Raw genomic sequence first — 23,109 nt, forward strand, 5'->3', positions numbered from 1 at the left:
ATCAGGTCTGATGGTGTTACATTCGGAGGTGCAGTCCAGACCAGTGAGGGATTGTGTCACCACCTGCCCTGCAATCTTGGATGCCTCACAGTGCTTTGCTGCTGTAGCTCCCAAATAGGTCCGCTCACAAACAACCTAAGAGCTGCAGCCTGTCAGCAATACGCCAGCCACACTCTCTGGCTTCCACCAGCCTCGATTACTACCAGCAAGATGACCTCAACATACCCCCAATCCCGAATTTTCCCAAGAAATGTGTTCTGCACTATCCCACCCTTTCCTGGACAGTTCAGATATTAAAGGTCCATCGCCCCTGTAAAGGGTCAGTATTCAACAGTTTCTTACTTTAAATGAAGTTACCAGACAGCTCGTTTTAAACACAACATTGGATTAGTTTAGATTAAAAATAGAACAAGTTTATTTAATTACAAAGAGAGAGGTTTTAAATGAGTACAAACATAAGGTATTGTAACAATTTCTGACTTTAAAGATAAAATGCTTCCTAGTAGCTAAAACTAAACAATTGTGGTCATATTGTTCCTGTCCCATGTTCTTTATATTCGGTACGTATAAAACAGTTTGTTGGCTTTCAGCTGATGCTGTTGATCTTTAGAGCCTTTACCAGTGTAGGCAGTATTTGTCTCCTTTCAGAGCTTCATTTTGATGCAGTTATCTGCTCTGTCACTACCCACCTTTTAGGGATCCTGCCACTTGCTGTGGCTAGCTATGGGGTATAGAATTCCTTTCCCCTTGACATTTTGTCTCTGTTAATAACTCCCTACTTCAAAAGGATTTTAAATTATATTCCGTGTGGTGTTTTTTTTCTTCCCCTTCCCCGATTTTAGTAATCATTGTTGGCCTCATATTTATTACCTTCCTCCTCTCCATTCACATCATACCTTAACTCTTGTGTTTGGACTCAGACAACTGGTTTTGTTTGAATTTGAGAAATCTGTTTAATCAGGCCTTTCCGAAAAGGAGGCAGGCTGGAGTTTTGGCATAAATGTAAAATACTGCAACTTTGAAAGAGGAGTTATGTCTTACTCTTTTGTTTTGCTGTAAGAAATGCAGACTCCTTACTCTAATGTAAATTCCAGCAGACAAAGGAGTTTTATTTCCTCGTTTTAAGTCTCTTACAGCCTATACACTTTTTAAGATCTTGTAAATCCGTGATATACATTTTGATAGAAATAATTCAACTATAGGGTCACACTTTTGTCATTGCTTCTGTGAGCCAACCTCATTTCACACACCAGAAGCTCCTGGTTGGTTGCCTGATGGGCTGGCCCGCCTGCCTTGTTTCCAATAAAAACATTTGTTAAAATTGACATGTTCCTGCAGAATGTTTTAGATGTGTATGAATCAACTTTTTCTGACTCAACCTCTTCACCACACAATATCCTATCAGAAAATTTCAAAGCAGTTTTGCCCCAAACCCTGTGTGTCCCTCTCTTCAACTCCCAGAAGCTCCCTAGTGAGATTGTGACGTGAGAGGTAAATCAGCCAATCATCTGATTCAGTGGAAATTGGGCTTTTTCAATTGTCATCCCAATCAGTAGGGTTCTTCCCATGGATACCCCTGGATCTTCAAAAGTTATTGTACAGACCAAAAAATGCCATTGACTTGACTTCACTCAGCCATTTATTGTTGATAGCTTACTGCATGGATGGTGATTTTCTTAACCATGCAGTGTTCTACTGAGAGGAATTTACATACATAGTTAGAATTACTGATTGGATTCAGAGGGATTCATCCAGAACTTAAATGCATGGGCCTGCATCCCCATATAGTTGTAAAATCTTCTATTGTTAGCATGCATTTTGCATTAACTGCCCTATGGTTGAGAGTAGAATTGAATCTTCAATTTATTTTGCACAAAATGCAGGTAATAGAATGATTGTCCTGCAACAAGAGAACTGTTTGTGCTTCTATATATTTCCTCAGGTGCAATCTGTTCTTACCCATATTCTCTCCAGTATGTTGTTGTGACGTGCTTCAGATAACAAACCTTGATTACATTTTAAAATCTTCTTGTGTCATTAAAGCCAAAAACAAGTAAAAAACTACATTTGTATCTACTAATGGGATAGTTACTTTGATTAGACCTTTTAGTTACAGTTTAATACTGACTACATAAAGCAAATCTGCATTAGACCAGAAGTTCTTAGAACCTCAGAGTTGTTTCCCAGCAACAATGTCCTATTCAAGCTCTTTCTTTAGTTAGCTCCACAAGTATTGTGTATTTCCACTTCACAGTTCGTATTTCTGACTAATGTTAATTTATATTCTGTTGTCTTTAGAATACAGTATTAAAACAGTTTTGTGATACTGAAGAAAAACCTGATACTGAATTCTGTAGAACTGTATAGTTTGCAGAGTGTTCTAAATGAGACAAACAAAGCATATCCTTTCACAGATTCATTAAACTGTAAACTTTTAAAATAATAAGACAGTGAAGGGTGTTTTATGGCTTTAAATCATAGCAACTTTAAAATAGCTGTTGCTTTCTTTCTGGATCAGTTTCTAGTTTTTGAACACTAGGTCACATTTGAAGTGGACCTCACACTAAATGATAGTGCGGTATTCTTTTGCTTAAAAGTTCAGTATTTCTAGTAGCCAGAAGAGGATTTATTCAAGGAGAATCTAAACAACTGGATCTCACTACTGTTGAACACGTTAAAAAAAAAATCTTAAGAATAAGTGATATAAAAGTAACATTATTATTACTAGGATATGCTGGTCACAGATGACTTTTTTTATATACTCTGTGGCATTTATATTACTATTTTGTGTTCACTGTGGTAGAAAACAGAAGGATAAATAGTCTCTGCCTGAAGTAGTTTACAAATTATATAGACAACCGAATGCAGCCCCAAAATACTCTGGATGACCCAAAGAGTGTTTTTATCATAGGTGGTGTGGGTAGGGTGAGCTTTTCCAAATGTTGACTTCATCAGAAACAGGGAGGAAGCAAATACTGAATACTTTAAAACTGAGAGACTGTTTAACTCTCGTTTCTCAAATTGAACTAAATATTAACAGTTAATACCACCTGAGACTTTGTGTGTAAGAATTTGGAAACTGGAAGCTAATTTATCCATCAATTACCAGTTTTAGTTAAACGTGAGCTCTGTTCTGCAAACACTGAGGCTTATTATTGAAAATCTTGATCTCTCTCACTCTCTGGCACGCTGCTTACACATTTGAATTTCCAGATTTCATCCCTGGAGATCTGCACTCAATTTTCTCAATCTCAGTGGGCTCAGGTTGGCTCAGATTGGTTTTTCATGTGAGTCTCTGCGTTTTTTCAGTTTCAGGAAATTACAAGGTAAATCCATCATTGCTTTCTGTTTCCTACATCGTAGACATTATGTCTAGTCAAAAATATAAGTTAATATCTCTTCTGCTCCCCCTTCCTACCCAAGTTACTCTAATATGAGAAAATGTCATTAAAACTTCACTTCAGGATTCCACTGAATTTTACATGGGAACCTTTTACATAAGACTAAGAATGTCACATTTAGCCCACTGTCCAGGACAAGTTTGTGCAGCATATTTTCCTCATCATTTTGCAACTTTACTATTTGTCAACCCCAAAGATGATTTTGGACTCAGTGAGGCCTTATAAACTTAGGGCCCAGTTCTGCAAGGTGCTGTCATTTACCTCCATGTGAATTCATAGTGTCCAACATCTTGAAGCATCAGTGCCCTGATTTGTAAGGTAAGGTGTACAGCAAGGATGTTGGTAGTCATTCACCTGTAGGTAGGTAAGTGCATGACATGTGCATGCATATACATACACTATTTTCACACTGGTTACAATGATTCTGAAATACCATTGTGGTTAATTCTCTCCTGCGCTATAAAAGGCTTTTATTCCCACGTTATTGACTTGAGTTCTTTTACAGACTATATATTAATACTTTATTTAAATGAGTCACTCAGTGAAACATGTATATGTTAGCACAAAAGTCTCTGCAGAATAATTTTTTTGAAAACTAGTGTGGTTTTTATTCATGACATTTTATCAGAACCTTGCTAATGGTGCAAATGTAACAATAGGCATCTGTTTTCCATTTCACTCAATTTTATGTAGTAGTAGTCACACAGAAAGACAGAAAAAAGTAATGAACAGAAATGGTGTGTTGCTTTCTTTAGACTGTGCATCCAAAGATGGAGGAGATGGGGGTGGATTGTTAACTGATATAGCAGAAGTTGCTATAGCTTAATCTTCCTGAAAAGTATGTTTTTGTTTTTTTAATTTGTGTTTGGATTTGCATCTAGGGAACTTCTTTGTAGCCTAGTAACTTCTGCTAAAAGAGAGCCACCGTGGCTTAACAACCATGTAAAAGAAGCAGTGAGAGATAAAAAGACTTCCTTTAAAAGGTAGAAGTCAAATCCTGGTGAGGCAAATAGCAAGGAGCACAAACACTGCCAGCTTAATTAAGTGCAAGAGTGTAATGAGAAAAGCCAAAGAGGAGTCTGAAGAACGGCTAGCCAAAAACTCCAAAGGTAATAAAAAATATTTTTTAAGTACATCAGAAGCAGGAAGCCTGCTAAACAACCAGTGGGGCCGCTTGATGATCGAAATACAAAAGAAGCGCTTAAAGACGATAAAGTAATTGCGGAGAAACTAAATGGATTCTTTGCTTCAGTCTTCACGGCTGAGGATGTCGGAGATTCCCAAACCTGAGCTGGCTTTTGTAGGTGACAAATCTGAGGAACTGTCACAGATTGAAGTGTCACTAGAGGAAGTTTTGGAATTAATTGATAAACTCAACATTAACAAGTCACCGGGACCAGATGGCATTCACCCAAGAGTTCTGAAAGAACTCAAATGTGAAGTTGCGGAGCTATTAACTAAGGTTTGTAACCTGTCCTTTAAATAGTCTTCGGTACCCAGTGACTGGAAGTTAGCTAATGTAATGCCAATATTTAAAAAGGGCTCTAGGGGTGATCCCAGCAATTAGAGACCAGTAAGTCTAACATCAGTACCGGGCAAATTAGTTGAAACAATAGTTAAGAATAAAATTGTCAGACACATAGAAAAACATAAACTATAGAGCAACAGTCAGCATGGTTTCTGTAAAGGGAAATCTTGTCTTATTAATCTATTAGAGTTCTTTGAAGGGGTCAACAAACATGTAGACAAGGGGGATCCAGTGGACATAGTGTACTTAGATTTCCAGAATGCCTTTGACAAGGTCCCTCACCAAAGGCTCTTACTTAAATTAAGCTTTCATGGTATAAAAGGGAAGGTCCTTTCATGGATTGAGAACTGGTTAAAAGACAGGGAACAAAGAGTAGGAATTAATGGTAAATTCTCAGAATGGAGAGGGGTAACTAGTGGTGTTCCCCAAGGGTCAGTCCTAGGACCAATCCTATTCAATTTATTCATAAATGATCTGGAGAAAGGGGTAAACAGTGAGGTGGCAAAGTTTGCAGATGATACTTAACTACTCAAGATAGTTAAGACCAAAGCAGATTGTGAAGAACTTCAAAAAGATCTCACAAAACTAAGTGATTGGGCAACAAAATGACAAATGAAATTTAATGTGGATAAATGTAAAGTAATGCACATTGGGAAAAAAGAACCCCAACTGTACATATAATATGATGGGGGCTAATTTAGCTACAACGAGTCAGGAAAAAGATCTTGGGGTAATCGTGGATAATTCTCTGAAGATGTCCACGCAGTGCGCAAAGGCAGTCATAAAAGCAAACAGGATGTTAGGAATCATTAAAAAGGGGAAATAAGACTGAGAATATATTATTGCCTTTATATAAATCCATGGTACGCCCACATCTCGAATACTGTGTACAGATGTGGTCTCCTCATCTCAAAAAAGATATTATAGCACTAGAAAAGGTTCAGAAAAGGGCAACTAAAATGATTAGGGGTTTGGAGAGGGTCCCATACAAGGAAAGATTAAAGAGGCTAGGCCTCTTCAGCTTGGAAAAGAAGAGGCTATGGGGGGATATGATAGAGGTATATAAAATCATGAGTGATGTGGAGAAAGTGGTTAAGGAAAAGTTATTTACTTATTCCCATAATACAGGAACTAGGGGTCACCAAATGAAATTAATAGGTAGCAGGTTTAAAACAAATAAAAGGAAGTTCTTCACACAGTGTACAGTCAGCTTGTGGAACTCCTTACCTGAGGAGGTTGAGAAGGCTGGAACTATAACAGTGTTTAAAAGGGAACTGGATAAATTCATGGTGGCTAAGTCCATAAATGACTATTAGCCAGGAAGGGTAAAGAATGGTGTCCCTAGCCTCTTTTCATCAGAGGATGGAGATGGCATTGAGAGTGATCATTGCCTGTTAGGTTCACTCCCTCTGGGGCACCTGGCATTGGCCACTGTCGGTAGACAGATACTGGACTAGATGGACCTTTGGTCTGACCCAGTACAGCCGTTCTTATGTTCTTATGTTCCATGGTGCTTGTTTCAAGATGAGTTTACAGTGTAATAAATATATGTCTGGGTTTGTTGGGGGGGCAGGGAAGGAGTTATTTAGTTGTTGGGTTTTTTTAAAAAGCTTCGGTGCACTTTTTTGCAGCCCATGTTATGACTTTATTATAAAGATCCTTTAACATATGCTTTTTTCTTCTTCCATCTAGAATGCTACAACTCATCCTTTCATTTTAAAGATATTTTTCCCCCTAGAGTTTGTGCGTTAAAATTCTCTCCATGCCTAAGCTCTATCAACATACCTGAGATTCCTAGTTTATAATAAAAGCTTATATTGTATTTAGTGCCTTTCATTCTGAAGGTTCCCCAAGTACAATTATTTAAGCATCATTACATACAGGTGCCTTTTTTAGGGCACCAACTTACACAAATCACATTGCACAGCTACGGAGAAAGGGGAATATTTGGCAAATAGAGTAACCCCTACTATTAATAAAGTGCAGTGGCTTTTTAGTGTTCACACAGGATCTGTTTGTTTTTTTTTAAAGACTCCTCCAAAATACCTCCACACACTAAGTTGCATAATACTCTGTTTTTCTATGTCAGAAAGCTGAAAGTCTAAGTCAACCTGCATGCAGATCTCTTATTTCCTTAAACTCTTTGGCTGGAACTCTTGTCATAAGTCCTATTTGTTTCTCATGAAGTACCCTGTGTGCTGAAGCTGCTGTTAGTTATGTAGGTAGTGTTCTGTGAGGAATAATTAGATACAGTGTAACAGATTGTTTGGAGATCACAATGCATTAGGACACTCATTTTCTTGACCTGTTAAGGCTGTAACAAACTGAATTTTTGTGGAGAGGGAAAAAAATCCTCAAATATTGGTCTCTGAGTAGGGCAGCTATGGAAGCACTACAAGTTCTGAGTCAGCACTTTACACAATTTCTTTTTAAATCCTCCCGCAAAACACAAATCTGTGTGAAATACTCTGTATGGACTGGAACTTACTCAAACTAGATGATTGCGAGACCCACTGTAGCAGCTTGTTGTATGATTTACACCTGTCTCCAGGTCATCCTCATCTCAGCTACATCAACCTCCTCATCTCTTGACTTAACAAATGCAATCTTGCCCTGCTTATTTGCACTTAGGGAAATGATGTTTGCAGCAGTGTCCTATCTCATTGCTTTGACCCTGTTCACCCCTCTCTGTACATCCCTTCACTGCCTCCCCTTTCTCTGTCTCGTCAAACACAACCTACTTGTCTTCACTTTCCAGGCCCTTCGCTGCTTACATCTGTCTGATCTGTCATCTGTTGTAGGCTGTCAAGATGGTGACTCCTGCCTCCACTCTGAAAATGATGCCAGCCTTCATTGCCAACTTGTTTAATTTTCAATCTGGCACCTTTGTGCTTTCTCCTTTGCTGACCCTCGTGCTTGCGAGGAGCTCCCCATAAATATTTGCCAAGAAAATTCATTATCTAACTTCATTATCCATAATCCCACCTTAAAATCGTGTACCAAAAACTTAACTGTTAGGCCACTGCTGTGTCAGTATCACTGCCCATTGTCTCACTGTTTCCTCATCTGTTGGAATCCACTGTTGTCTCCTGCCTTGTGCTTATATTGTAAACTCCCCAGGGCAGCCCCCCTTTTTTGTTCTGTGTTTGTACAGTGCCTTGCACAGTGGAGTCCCAGTCCATAACTGGAGCCCTATGCACTACCTCAACTAATAAATAAATAAATAATAACTAATAAAATAAGTCTCTTAAAATCATGGCTCTTGTCCAGCCTCCTAAACTTACTGTCCATATCAATAGAAGTTATATTCTTGTTAATGTGATTATTAACGATGATACAATGCGATGTCACTTGATGCATGGCATTCTTCGTGGAAGTAATATTCTTATGAAAATACAGAAACAGTACAGTATTTGGCTAAGCCTTTTTTATACTACTGCTTTTAAACTGGGAAAGTGGGTTGTTCGGATTAAATGCTTGGCTGTAAAGTATATTGTTTTCCAGTAGTAGATGCCTTTTCAAAAACCCAATGGATATTTGTTGCATTGTGAATTCAGTAAAAAATTTTTTTGATTTTTTTCCCCCCATGCTGTCTTTCTTTCTCTAAATTAGCGTGTGAGTGAGCGTGAGGCTGGAGGGCTAGGCTGAGGAATGTTTTCTTGTGAATCAAATGTGAATCTTAAATCAACTTATCAAATATGAGAATGTTGGATCCTGTTTTAAAGTCAAAACATGACAAAGTTGATACCACATTAAAAGGAGAGGTCGTCATTAAAATAGTAACTTGTAAATGGGTAAATGTAAATAAGATTTTCTTTACACTTATTTCTTGTTATCTTTAGCACATCAGGTCCACCCATTTGGCCAGGAAGCACCTTTTTCAAGAGAAATGGAGCCCTTCTACAAGGTAGGGCATAGATATATATGCATTTCCTGAGTAATTATTCTTATTAACGTATTTTCACAGTGATCATAATTTTCATAATATTCTTTTTGGGGAAGAAGTTCAAAGTGACTTTGTGGTTTTATTTGCATAAATACCTGATTCCTTTTATTTCAGCTCTCTTTAAATCCTGGTTTCATGAAAATAGCAAATTATTACTCAAAAGTGATATTGACTGTGAAAATTGCTGCTTTCTGCTTCCTCAGATTGATTTGCTTATTGTAAATTATAACAATTTTTTCTTGAGTGAAATTGAGAGTACACAGCAGAAAATGTCCAAGGAACAATTTCAACTGTGTTGATGAAGCAAAATTCTTCCCTGAAAAAGAGAGAGACTTTATTTTACTTCCTAGCATGCATTATCTAATTGTGCTGATGCCAAGATGTGTCTTCGGGTGGCCATGTGTCAACACCACAGTGGGGAAAATAATTAGATGATTTGTATAAAAGAAAACCCCTCAAGTTAAAATGTGTTTATTCTTCTTTATATTTGTATAGGACTTTGGAATTATTTTTTGTTTTTATTTCAGTGTGACATACAATAAACTAAAACTACGTTGTTTGGGGAGTTTAATAGGTGTTAGGGAAAGGTTTTTGGAGAGTTCTATTAGATTTTTATTCTTCAGAAAGAGTATTTTTGTTTTTGTGTCTGTGTACGTATAACTTCCCTCATAATTAGTGTTTCTTGGGAACATTAAAAGAAAACTCTGTGCCCAAATTATGTCAGTTTGTTTATTTGTGGAAATAACTTGCAGACTTTTCATAAGACTCTTCTGTTCTGGAACAAACAAGTTATAACTTTTGTATTGAGATCAGGTTGTGAAATGTATCAATTCTGGGATCTTATTCCTCAGCGCTTGAAAGTTTTATGCAGATAGCTTCCATTATAAATGAAGGTACTCCTACCCTGTAAAATGTCCCAGAGATCAAGAGGAGATTTAACATTGAGGTCAATGGCTCACATAATTATATATATAAACATAGTCACAAAATAGAAAAGAATGGAATGTGGCAGCTCTCCTCCCCACATGGTAATAAACTATTGCAGTTTATTTTTTAGCTAGTTTTCTGCATATTTCTAAAGCCTTGCATCTTCATTTTTTTTCCTAGTGTCTTTGTTATAGTGTGTTCTGATGTTTTTAATTGGAAGCTTGAGACTGTTCATTACTTCTGGGAGACAGTACAGCTTACAGAAATTGGATCCTTTAATTTTTTGTAAGGACAATATGGATTTGATGTCCTCATAGTCACACAACCATATTGGAAGGAATGGGGTTGGGGGAGGGGTTGTCTAATATGCTAGAAAAGTTTCTGCTTCGCTCTTCAGGGCTTGTCTGTGGTTGAGTAAGCTGTTCAGATGTATCCCTAATACTATTTTTTCTGTTGTTACCTTAGAAAATTAGAGATATTGTCAAGTTTGGATGGCACAAATGTTGACCTCCCTTTTCTTATATTACAAGATGGTTATGAAGTCAATATAGCTATTTTGCATTCCCCACACCTCAGCAGATATTCCAGCCCTTTCTCATTGCAAAAACAGGCAACTGTCTATTGAATAACCAATTGACTAGCAAAGCTTTCAGTAGGGCTGGTATTCAGCATAGCCACATCAAATGGAACAAGTTAACCAATATTCTGTCCCAAACCCATACACCACTACAGGATGGGGTAGGGGGTGGGGGAGGGGAGCGAGGAGACAAAGTATCTATCTGAGACGTTTCCCTTAATACTTTATGCTCCAGTCTGAAATATTGCAGACAAGTCAAAATTCCTTCAGATCTCTGGCTTTATTTTTAAAAATGGTTGCTTATATCTGTATATCTCAGCAAGTAGCAAGAAAACATTCCTGCTGCTGCTACAGGTGATCATTCAAGTCTAATCTTGATGTAAATGGGGTCGGTGGGTGGAGGGGGATTTCGGATGAGGAAAAGAGAGGCTACAGTGAAGCCCTGCACACAGATAGCATTTTAAAACCCCTTACTCTGCCAATCCCTATCCATTTTCTTGGAAACAGGAGAACCAGACATTCACATGTGAAATTAACTCAACTGCTAGTTTCTGCCTATGCTTCTGTTTCCAAGGAATCATACTTTTGATTGGGAAAAGTAAGATAACAGGAAGGGTTTTTAAAATACCTTTCGTGATAAGCATCTAGTTAAATACAGAATGTTCATTCGGTATTACAGAGGGTAGTCTGAAATGACTGCCCCAAAGTTTAGTAAACAAAACTTGTTAGGCACTGGGTACATTCCACTTCATTTGCACTATTCAAGGAAAATGTCCTTGGTTTTGGGGGGCTAAAGAAAGGATAACTCCACTGTGTTACTAGCTCTTCTTAGCTGAGAGAGACTGACATCTCTTCCTGTTTCCATCCGTGTTTTACTTCAGTGATTTGGCAAAGCAATTTTAACCATTATAAAGTCTCCCAAGGGAAAATGGTGACTGAGAAACCTGTTATCTGCAGACATCAAAATAGGGAAAGAAGAAGAAATAACAGAAGTTAAATGGAGTGTGGTTGTCCTATAGACATTATGTCTTTGATGTAAAAAGAACAGAGGATTAATCCTGTTCTGGCTTTCTTCCCTGCCCCTTGTCCAAGAGCGTTAGTTCATCTCCCAAAATTGATATGAGGTGTCCCTTCTCCATTTAACTTCCCTGGGAATAAGATGGCTGCATCAGTTTCTTCTTTGGGGAGCTCTGTATTATCTGATTCCTGACTTTGCTCTACAACCTGGGGCCAAAGAAGATGAAAGAATGAACTTTTTTTATTTTTCCTGTTGTCAAGGCCCCGCCGCAGCCACTCCTTAAAAAGCTGCCTTTTCCCCTCACTGTATTGGAGTACTATGGTCATCATTAAGGCTAAGATTTAGTCATGGGTATTTTTAGTAAAAGTCATGGACTGGTCATGGGCAATAAACAAAAATTCACAGCCTGTCACCTGTCCATAACTTTTACTAAAAATGCCTATGACTAAATCTGAGTTGCACTGGGTCGCAGCTGCACTGGGGGTGTCCTGAGGCCAGCCCCATGGGCTGCTGCTCTGGGGGCCCCCAGGGCCACTGAGCAGCGGCCAGTACAGGTGCCCCCGGGGCTGCCTGAGCAGCTGGTTGGAGGGCGGCTCCAGCAGCATCTGGTGTGGCAGCTATGGGGTCAGCCACACAACTACTGCAGCTGCGGAATTTCACAGAGGTTGCGGAAAGTCACAGAATCTATGACTTCTGCAGCCTCCGTGACAAACTTGCAGAATTAGTCATGATGCCCATTTGCTCTCCCTTCCCCACGTGAACTCCCGTGCAGATTCTAAAACCGTTTTCATAGTACACAGGACCTTTTCCCTCATCTAAATTTCTAAACTTACTGCAAAAACTTCCCTAATGAAGCCCACTAGGGCTATTTTGCTGGATTTCCAGAATTTGTAGGTTGTTTGCTTTCTTAGCTCCGTTTTCCTGTTCCTGTGTTTCATTACACATGTTGATTTTGTTCCAAATCATCAACTTTCTCTTTCAAAGCTTCATCTGTTTTTTTCTTTATCCAGCCGTTTTTAATCCATCTTTATTAAAACAACTTTCCACTTTAGTTTAGAGAAATTAGTGATTTCTTCCTATCATCTATTTTATGTGGAAAAGGTCCTGTTCTTGTCTGGGACATTTGTGCCAGGTGAGAATGGTGAGGTCACATGTAGCAAGGGTTTGAGGCTGGGGAATGGTGTTTCAACAAAGTCAGCTATATCTCTCTGCTGTGTACTTGGACATTCTCAGTTCATGTCCCAATTTCAGGAGCACAAGTGTAAAGAGGTCAAGTTACTTGCCAATCCATGGCTTAAGCATTGCCACTATACTGTCTTTGCGCTCACCTCATGTGCTCTCTGTCCACCATTGCCAATGCAAAACCTTGGCTCCAAATACTTCAAAAAATAAAATGAAAATAAGGCTTCAACTTATTCCTCTCAGCTATAGTTAGCAGTGATGTAGGAATACTGAGCTGCAGATTCCAGCTGCTGGCTAACTACCTGTCTCTAAGATGTACAAGGACTGAGATAAAATTACTCCTGTTCTTATTGCGGATACAGACTAACACGGCTGCTACTCTGAAACCTGAGATAAAGTTAAAAATCTACTGTAGCCAGAAATCTCAACTTTTTAAAGTTCCTTTTCATTTTGAAATACTATAGTTCAAACTTTTTTAAATGACCCACTCTTTCTTAATTGCCCTCAGTTATAAAAACAAAGAAGCTACTTAGGCATCTGCTGCAGGGTTTTATTAAAAAGTTGTATATTTTCAGAATGTTTTATAAAATTTGAACACCTTTCATGTCTTCCCATATTAGCTATGTGCTATTTGAGTAGTGAAGCAATACACCCGGCTGGTTATCAGGTATAACAACATTCTTTGTTATATAATCTAATTTCTGAAGTCTGTACTAGGAAGATTTTTCCCCCAGTTCTGTTCAGCATAATGGTATTTGAAAGTCACTACCTGTAAGTACACAATAAAGTCTTGGTGTGTTTTGGGTTTAAGTGAATCAGTGCTCTCGTGATCTTGAAAATGCCTGTCTGTGGGCCTCCTGTGTTCAATCAATAGGACTGCAGTATTCAAGCAAACTGAAGTTAGCCTGACTTATCTCTGAAGTCACAATCCTTTTTCTGTTCTTCCCCGCCCAGCAAAGGGGGGACAAATCTCATCTTCGTCTCTCCTCACAGCAATGAAGTAGAGATGGGAAGTCCATGTGCCTTCTTTTGATGTCACTTTCCTAGTAGTGAGGCAAGAAAAAGATGGAAGGATGTTCCCAATGGCTTGTCTAGACATACAAATTGCATTGCTTTAACTATATTAGTATACTTAGAGGTATAACCTCCTTTTCCCCTGTGTAGATGCAATTACAACAGTTTAAAAGTGCTTTATACTTGGTATAGTATGCGTTCTGAAAATCTAAGTACACTATATCCACTGGATCACCCTTGTCCACAAGCTTGTTGACCCCCTCAAAGAATTCTAGTAGATTTTGTGATTTCTTTAGCAAAATAGTTAAGACACTGCAATCTCCTAGTATGGATGAACTGATATATCGGTACACATGCTTTTTCTGTTGATATTCTCATTAAAATAGGATGGGAATCTAACGTGGTCCAACATTTGCTGTCAATACAAGCTACTTGACCAGGCCTTTTCTTTGAGAGATTTCAGCAGTTAATTCTCATTACTTTCAAGATGGGAGCCAGTTAATAGTACACTTTCAAAGAGGATCACAAATCTCTCAAACTGACTAAAAACTTAAAATGCTTTATATTCCAATTGCCGGTCGCCGCTACCAAATACCGAAGGGTCACCATTGGTCCTTGGGCTTCCAGGCCAGATAGTCAATTTATCTGCATTTAAGTGGATATTGTTGCCACCACACTGATAAATAGGGAAGAAAGTCTCAGATGAGTTTTGCAGTTCAAATTTGTGGGCCTCCATAGCTCCAAAAACGAATTTGCAGGTAAGAAGATCCCATACTCTCTTGTCATCTGAAGATTTGAGCGGCTAACACAGCTGAATGCATATTGCTGTTAAATGACTTTGAGTTGAATCTACTGAGGAAAATAAATAATATGTAGATAATGTGCCTTAATTTTTAGTGTATTTCAAACAGGTCAGTTGTAATTAAAAAAGAGAGTTCTCCGTGAAGGACTTGGATTGTTGTGCCAGTTTCTCTGTAGAGTGTGTTGGGCAAGAAATCTAATCATAAAAAGCAGCAATGTGTTCATTCTTTATTAAATGTATCTTTTTTCACTTGAAGGTTGGAATAGGCTTGCTACTACCAGATGCATGTTTAGAGGTTGATTTGTTCCTTACATCAAATAAGGATTGGTTTATGCTAAGAGGTTCATGCCTCTGAGATCCCAGTTCAGTTCACCCGTGTATTTTTCCAACAGCACAGCAACTTACTTTTCCATTTTGCCAGGTTTGCTCTTTTATACTTTTGCCTGTCATTTTTAGTCAGTTGAAGCTATGGTAACATTTATGCTTTGATACTTCTTTAAAGATGTATCTGTTGTTCTTGACTTGCCCCTTTTGTCTACCAACCTGAAGTAACCAGTTGAGGTGTTACACCCCTTGTTATAATAAATAACTTTTTAGACACATCACATTCTTATTTAGACTGGGATTTTTTATTTCTTTGATTGTAAAGGGTCACTGACAATCTCTTCAGTTGTTTCCTTTAAGGGAGATAAATCACATACGGTGTCTGTAGAGCCTGAATATTTGAATAGCCTATTATTTATTATTAGCCTGATGTAGGTTTGCAAAGGTGTCACTGAAGGCAGAAAATGAAGTCAGTGGAGATTCACAAGTGTCACCGAGGACGTAATTTGAGGTGCAGAAACCTCTCTTATGGGGGGAGATGGGAAGAATCCAGCTGGACTGGCAGAATCCAGGGGCTGTTTGTGGACTGGAAGTTGGGGGTGGGAGGGTGCAGAGGTGAGTGAGTGAAATTTTCCCAGTCTGAGCAAATTTGATATTGACATCAGAGTGATATATGGGACCCTGCAATGTCACTTTTTTAGGATGGTGATCCACTTTAACTTGGTTGTACAATACACATATTGTATTCCTGTTCTTTTTTTTCCTAGTCAGATCTATAACATAATATATTACTGTTTATGTCATTAAAGTGCATACAGCTACACTAAGTTACCATTGCTGTTGAAGCCTTGTATAGACAAGCGTTTCTCAAATGCGGCCACCATGGCCACCTGCAACCACCAGGGGACTTTTCTTGTGGCCACAGCCTCCTGGGCGGTGATGTGGTGGTGGTGGAGGCCACAAAGTAGCAGTCCTTTCCCCTCCCTGTTGCTCCTGGTTGCTGGGGCTGCCAGCAGGGGTTGGACCCTGCCCCCTTCTGGAGACACTCGGGGCACAATGCTGGAGGAGTATGCAGTCAGTGAATTTTCCACCTTCCCAGCGGTGATGGGGCTCAGGCTTTGGGCTTCAGCCCTGGGGTAGTGGGGCAGCAGGTTGCATTCACATGGCTTCAGGCTCCGTCCCCAGGCATCGGCCATGGGGCTTTGGACTCTGGGCGTGGGGTTTTAGGCTCTAGCCCCATGCTGCCTCCCCTGATCCCACCATCCAGGGCTTAATTTGTCCCCAGGTTTGCCAGGCTTGAGTAAGTCTGCTGTGGAAAGTGATACTTTTATGTTTGTTAATATCACTGTTCACAACAGACTTAGTAGCTTGCAACTAATAAATTACAATTATTTGGACGTGTATAAGCACATATTTTTTTTCCTAAAGCTAATTAAGTATTTTAGGAAAAAGCGTGAGAGTGGCCACCAGCCAGAGTTGCTGCACTCTGAGGCCACCAAAAATTTTGTCCTGAGAATCCCTGGTATAGGCTTAGGTACCTGCATTGCCCGTTACTGGAATATCTGAGTACCTAACATTAAAAATAGCATTTTTATATGTTATAAAATACAAAAAAGCAAAACAAAGTGATAATCTGATGTTAATACAGTAAAACTGTTGTGCAGTTGTATTTTCTGATTTGTGACATTTTTTAAGTAACATTTAATTTCTGCCTTGCTTTATTAGTGTTTAAAACTTGATTTGCCTATATTGTAGATCTATGACGGTATTGTTATTAGGAGTCTTAGTAGGACAAATGAATTTGGATATTTCGTAACAGTGTGGCTTGCAGGTATCAAATGGAAAAACATGAAAGTATCCACTTGTAAATGAGTCAAGGTAAAGTTTACTGTCTTAGTTTACTTTCCTTGGCAACTAAAGGGTGCGGTTGAGTAATTCCGGGCAGGGCATTCTACAGTACAAATGTTAGGTAGGGTGTGTATGTGTATGTCGTCATTTGCCTAGTGTGAGCTGCTGGATTAAGTGTAATAGCAAAAAGGGCAGGGGGTTGGGGTGCACAGGCGTGCAGGGTGCAGCAGGGAGCTCAAGTTAGGGGGATGGGATGCAGGAGGGGTGTGGGATGTATGAGGGGGCTCAGGGCAGGGAGTTGGGGTGCAGGAGGGGTGCGAGGTGCAGACAGGGGGCTCACGGCAGGGTGCAGGCAGGGTTCAGGTTCCGGTCTGGCACCGCTTATCTAAAGCGGCCCCGGGATGGCAGCAGCATGCGCCAGGGCAGGCTCTCTGCACGCCTGCCCTGGCCCTGGCCCCGTGCCACTCCAGGAAGCGCTGCAGCCCTTGGGGTAGTGTGGGGTGGAGGGCTCTGCTTGCACTGCCCTTGCCGCACCTCCAGGTACCTCCCCCGAAGCCCCCCTTGGCCATGTTTCCCTGTTCCTGGCCAGTGGGAGCTGCGGGGGGCAGATCCTGGATGCAAGGGCAACACACTCCACCTGCCCCACCCCACTGGGGCCGCAGGGAAGTGGTGCCAGCCGCTTCTGAGAGTGGCGCGGTCCCATGGCACCACAAGGGGCAATCCTGGGGGCTGGATCCAAAGTCCTGAAGGGCCAGATCCAGTCCACGGGCCATAGTTTGCCCACCCCGATATGGAGGGAAAGCAAGTACAGCTACCTAGAACCTAGAAGAGATGAGAAGCAGAGCAGTAGGATGGTTTCTAGTTAAATAACTGTTTTTAATGCTAGGATCATGACAGTTCTGAGTACACTAGAAATACCTTAGATAGGTTAAGCATATATTTTAATTCTTCTTTGAATTGATTTGTTTGCATGATGTCTCATCTTGCTTTTGTTTACATAGGTTGTGATTAGTGACTGTAAAACTCTGGGTTTAATTCCATGTAAATTTCTGACAGTAGATATAAAACCAGGAAGCAGCCTTCATAGTTGGTTCTTTTTGTCAGCTCAACAATTAAAATGAATTGTTGTGGCTCACAGAAAATGGTAGTAAGTGTTAGTGAATACCCCTAAAGTACAATACATGTAGAGTATATTTAATACCCTTAAATGCACTTTGGAAAATTTTCATGAGGTCCTTTACGTTGTAATGTTTAAGTACTTGGTTAGGTTATTTTCTTACATATAATATGCTTTGGTAGGCCTCTGCTCTAAAACCCTTGCTCGGGGACCTATCAGGCTCTCCCACAGAAACACCCACATGAGGCTTATAGGCATTTAGAAAAGTGAATTTACGGTCCTAGAGCTTCTGATGTTTCAGCTGGAAGGGGAGGAGAGTAGCAACCAAAAGGAAGGACAAGATATATGACCTCTGTGACCGCTTGTTGTCCTGAGATCTGCGAGAACATCCCATGGATCATACAGCACTCTTGGAAGGCTGGGGATTTACAGAGTCACAATCTGTGCCACACTCAAAGCCCCTCTCCCCGGCCCCCCTGGGGAGTGTATGTTTACAATGGGGCATTTGATAAGGTATGTATTATTATCTTACTGTGACGGGTTCCCTCCCAAGCTGCCACCTGGAACTGGAGTACCACTGAGCTCTCCGATCGACCAGACTGGGCTTCCTCTCACGCAGTGCTGCTGTGACAAGCTGCAAAGCCCCCCAGCCAGCACTTTCACCAGCATTCACACAGGTAGGGATATACCCAGCTGCAGTTACACGCAGGCTCTCTAACCACCAGCTTTCCAGTTTAGGACCCCAGAGCAGTACTGTCCTGCCCTGGTGAAATCTGGCCAGTATATGGGTTTAATACTCATTCCGCCTATCTCTCCAGGTGAAGAGAACAATGCACACATGTGGTAACCAAGCAGATATTTCCCTCAAGCACTGCAGTCAAAGCTCAATGGTGTGGATTAAAACATAAAATAAGTTTATTAACAACAAAACATAGATTATAAGTGATAGCAAAGAGATTGAAGCAGATTACCTACTAAATAAACAAAATGCAAACTAAGGCTAAAATACTAGTAAGATAGCATATGAACTAGTAAATTCTCCCCTGAGAGAGGATATAAGCAGGCTGCAGATTCTTAAGGTGCAAACTGCACTTGCTTTACAGTGTGGAATCCCCAGGATTTTCATACACAGGCTAGAAATCCCATTAGCCTGGGTTAAGCACTTCCCCCAATTCAGTCTTTGTTTCTCAGGTGTTTCCAGGAGTTTTCTTGTGTAAGGAATGAAGAACCATAGATGATATCACTCCCTGCCTTATATAGCTTTGCATATGGCGGGAACCTTTTGTTTCAAAACTCGGCCTTCTTCATTGTTGTACCTGAAGGGCTGCCTGTGGGTGTTTTCCAGAATAAGTCCATTTGAAATACAGATTCCTAGTCACTATTCATAACTTCAGATATAAACATGATATATGCAAACAAATAGGATAATCATATTCTGCAAATCATAACTTTTACAATGACCCCTCACATGACTTATCTTGTACAAAATGCATCATAAGTATGCCATAATCCTGTCATTATATCACTGTGAAGAAAATGGTGTGCAGTGTCACAATGTATCACTATTACCTTACATAGGGAAATCCCTGAGGTTTACAGTTTTAGGGGAAAAGATATATTAATGTTACATACTTGTGCAGCTGGGACCCTGAATCCGTGCAGGTTTTTGTACTAACAAGAGATTATGTGGATATGTTTTTGTTGTTGCCCAAGGTGAATCTTTTATTATGAGCCCCGTTACTCTGCAGATAAGTGATTTTTATCTACAAGTAGACTTTCCTGTAACCAATTACACTTCAGTGCTCTTTGGACTCCTTAAATGGATTGGGGTCATCCAAATCCAGTGAGTGAAGACTTCTTCAGAGCCCCTCTGTCCAGTACCAAAGGTGATGACTCTGTTCTGCAATTTCCACCTCAAGCTCAACCTTACCTTTGGCTCATTCCACATCCCTGTGGACTCATACTCAGAAGTAAAAAATTCCAGTGACATGTGATGGACTTGATGATCCAAAGGCTGGATACTGTCCATGAATCCTGTACTGAGCAGAAGTTGAAAACTAGCTGTTAACTCTGTGAAATAACATAATAAAATGGTAGAAAACTTGGAAATCTCCCATTGGAAATCTTCCTTATTGCAATTGGAAAATGTTGTAATTGTTGCAATAAATCCAAAGATTGATGAGCTGAAGCACATGCACCATGCCAAGAATCTGAGATTGGTTGGTATCCCTGAAAATGTGAAGATGGGTGATATTACACAGAGAGAATCTTGACTGCCATAATCTCTGAACCTACTGAGAATACAACCAAAGTAGGCTAAATGTATCATTTGCATGGAGATGACTAACATGAGTACTTCTACAATACCAGTGCCTTGAACATTCTTGGTGACATGCAAATTACTATAAAAAAAGAAAAGATGTTGCTAATTTCCAAGAAAACACCATCTTGTGGGTACAGAACTCCAAGTCTGGGATATTTTCTTGATTACATGTCAGCCTTCTTCAGAGTGAAGCTACATCAAGGAAATTAAAAAATAAGCTCTGGTCTCGTTAAAATAGCATTTTGAGTTTCTAGTTCCCTGGTGATAAATAGGTATACATTTTCAGATCATCTGATGAGACTGAAGCTTTGCCACTTGTAAGCAAGTTAAAGCTATGAGAAAAACAGGGATTTCAGCAATGATGACCAGATCCCAGAGATGTTAGTGTTTACTGTTTTGAAAGTGCCATATGTTTGGTGTTAGTATTAACTTGCAGCGAAGAGTCCTGTGGCACCTTATAGACTAACAGATGTTTTGGAGCATGAGCTTTCGTGGGTGAATACCTACTTCGTCAGATGCATGTAGTGGAAATTTCCAGGGGCAGGTATATATATGCAAGCAAGCTAGAGATAACAAGGTTAGTTCAATCAGGGAGGATGAGGCCCTCTTCTAGCAGTTGAGGTGTGAAAACCAAGGGAGGAGAAACTGGTTTTGCAGTTGGCAAGCCATTCACAGTCTTTGTTTAATCCCGAGCTGATGGTGTCAAATTTGCAGATGAACTGAAGCTCAGCAGCTTCTCTTTGAAGTCTGGTCCTGAAGTTTTTTTGCTGCAGGATGGCCAACTTAAGGTCTGCTATAGTGTGGCCAGGGAGGTTGAAGTGTTCTCCTACAGGTTTTTGTATATTGCCATTCCTAATATCTGATTTGTGTCCATTTATCCTTTTCCGTAGAGACTGTCCAGTTTGGCCGATGTACATAGCAGAAGGGCATTGCTGGCATATGATGGCTTATATTAGATTGGTGGACGTGCAGGTGAATGAATTGGGGATGGTATGGCTGATCTGGTTAGGTCCTGTGATGGTGTCGCTGGTGTAGATATGTGGGCAGAATTGGCATTGACGTTTGTTGCATGGATTGGTTCCTCAGCTAGAGTTACTATGGTGCGGTGTGCAGTTACTGGTGAGAATGTTTCAGGTTGGCAGGTTGTCTGTGGGCAAGGACTGGCCTGCCACCCAAGGCCTGTGAAAGTGTAGGATCATTGTCCAGGATGGGTTGTAGATCCCTGATGATGCGTTGGAGGGGTTTTAGCTGGGGACTGTATGTGATGGCCAGTCGAGTCCTGTTGATTTCTTTCTTGGGTTTGTCTTGCAGTAGGAGGCTTCTGGGTACACGTCTGGCTCTGTTGATCTGTTTCCTTATTTCCTTCTGCGGGTATTGTAGTTTTGAGAATGCTTGGTGGAGATTTTGTAGGTGTTGGTCTCTGTCTGAGGGGTTAGAGCAGATGCGGTTGTACCTCAGTGCTTGGCTGTAGACAATGGATCGTGTGATGTGCCCAGGATGGAAGTTGGAGGCATGAAGGTAGGCATAGTGGTCGGTAGGTTTTTCGTATAGGGTGGTGTTAATGTGACCATCACTTATTGACACTGTGGTGTCTAGGAAGTGGACCTCCCATGTAGATTGGTCCTGGCTGAGGTTGATGGTGGGGGTGGAAGCTGTTGAAATCGTGGTGGACTTTTTCCAAAGTCTCCTTCCCATGGGTCCAGATGATGAAGATGTCATCAATGTAGCATAAGTAGAGAAGGGGTGTGAGTGGACGGAAGCCGAGGAAGCATTCCAGGTCGGCCATAAAGTATTGGCATATTGTGGGGCCATGCAGGTGCGCGTGGCGGTGCCACTGATCTGGAGATATAGATTGCCATCAAATTTGAAATAGTTGTGTGTGAGGATAAAGGCACAGAGTTCAGCAGCCAGTTGTGCTGTGGCATCATCAGGGATACTGTTCCTGGCAGCTTGTATTCCATCTGTGTATGGGATGTTTGTGTAGAGAGCCTCTACATCCATGGTGGCTAGGATGGTGTTTTCTAGAAGTTCACCAATGCTTTGTAGTTTCCTCAGGAAATCAGTGGTGTCACGGAAATAGCTGGGAGTGCTGGTGGCACAGAGTCTGAGTACAGAGTCCACATATCCAGATAGTCCTTCAGTGAGAGTGCCAATGCCCAAGATGATGAGGCGTCCAGGATTTTCGGGTTTGTGGATCTTAGGTAGTAGATAGAATAACCCTGGTCGGGGCTCTAAGGGTATGTTGATTTGTTCCTGTGTCAGTGTAGGGAGTGTCCTGAGTAGATGGTGCAGTTTCTTAGTGTATTCCTCAGTGGGATCTGAGGGAAGTGGCCTGTAGAATTTGGTATTGGAGAGTTGTCTGGCCGCCTCCTTTTGGTAGTCAGACCTGTTCATGATGACAACAGCACCTCCTTTATCAGCCTCTTTGATGATAATGTCAGGGTGGTTTCTGAGGCTGTGGATGGCATTGCGTTCTGCACGACTTAGGTTATGAGGCAAGCGATGTTGTTTTTCCACAATTTCTGCCTGTGCACGTCAGCGGAAGCATTCAGTGTATAGGTCCAGACTGTCATTTCGACCCTCAGGAGGAGTCCATTTGGAGATCTTCTTCTTGTGCTGTTGGTGGGAGGGTACCTGTGTATCAGTACGCTGTTCAGTGTTGTCCTGAAAGTATTCTTTGAGTCGGAGACAGCAAAAGTAGGCTTCCAGATCGTCGCAGAACTATATCATGTTGGTGGGGGTGGCAGGGCAGAAAGAGAGTCCCCGAGATAGGACAGACTTTTCTTCTGGGCTGGGTGCGTAGTTGGATAGATGAACGATATTGCTGGGTGGGTTAGGGGTACTACGGTTGTGGCCCCATGTGGCAGGTAGTAGTTTAGACAGCTTATAGTCCTTTTTCCTTTGTAGAGAGGTGAAGTGAGTAATATAGATCTCCTGTCTTATTTTAGTGAAGTCCGTTTGTATGGAAGTTTGGTTATTAATGAGTCTCCCGGTTGGAGAGCTCTTTTTTGATGTTTTCCTGTTTGCTGTATAGGATGCTGATCAGGTGGTTCATCAGTTTCTTTGATAGAGTATGGCATAATCTCTCACTGTGGTCTGTGT

At 40.7% G+C, this 23,109-nt stretch overlaps 1 protein-coding gene across 7 annotated transcripts in view; it reads left to right on the forward strand.

Moving 5' to 3' along the window:
* Nucleotides 1-23,109, forward strand: part of FOXN3 (forkhead box N3) — a 333,675-nt gene that overhangs the window by 221,046 nt on the left and 89,520 nt on the right. For all 7 annotated transcript variants that reach the window (XM_030558952.1, XM_030558953.1, XM_030558950.1 and 4 more), the window contains exon 4: nucleotides 8,772-8,836. In XM_030558952.1, the coding sequence (XP_030414812.1) occupies nucleotides 8,772-8,836 (65 nt within the window). The remainder of the gene's footprint in view (nucleotides 1-8,771; nucleotides 8,837-23,109) is intronic.

Source organism: Gopherus evgoodei, chromosome 4 (assembly GCF_007399415.2).
Source record: "Gopherus evgoodei ecotype Sinaloan lineage chromosome 4, rGopEvg1_v1.p, whole genome shotgun sequence".
NCBI classification, from domain to species: domain Eukaryota; kingdom Metazoa; phylum Chordata; order Testudines; family Testudinidae; genus Gopherus; species Gopherus evgoodei.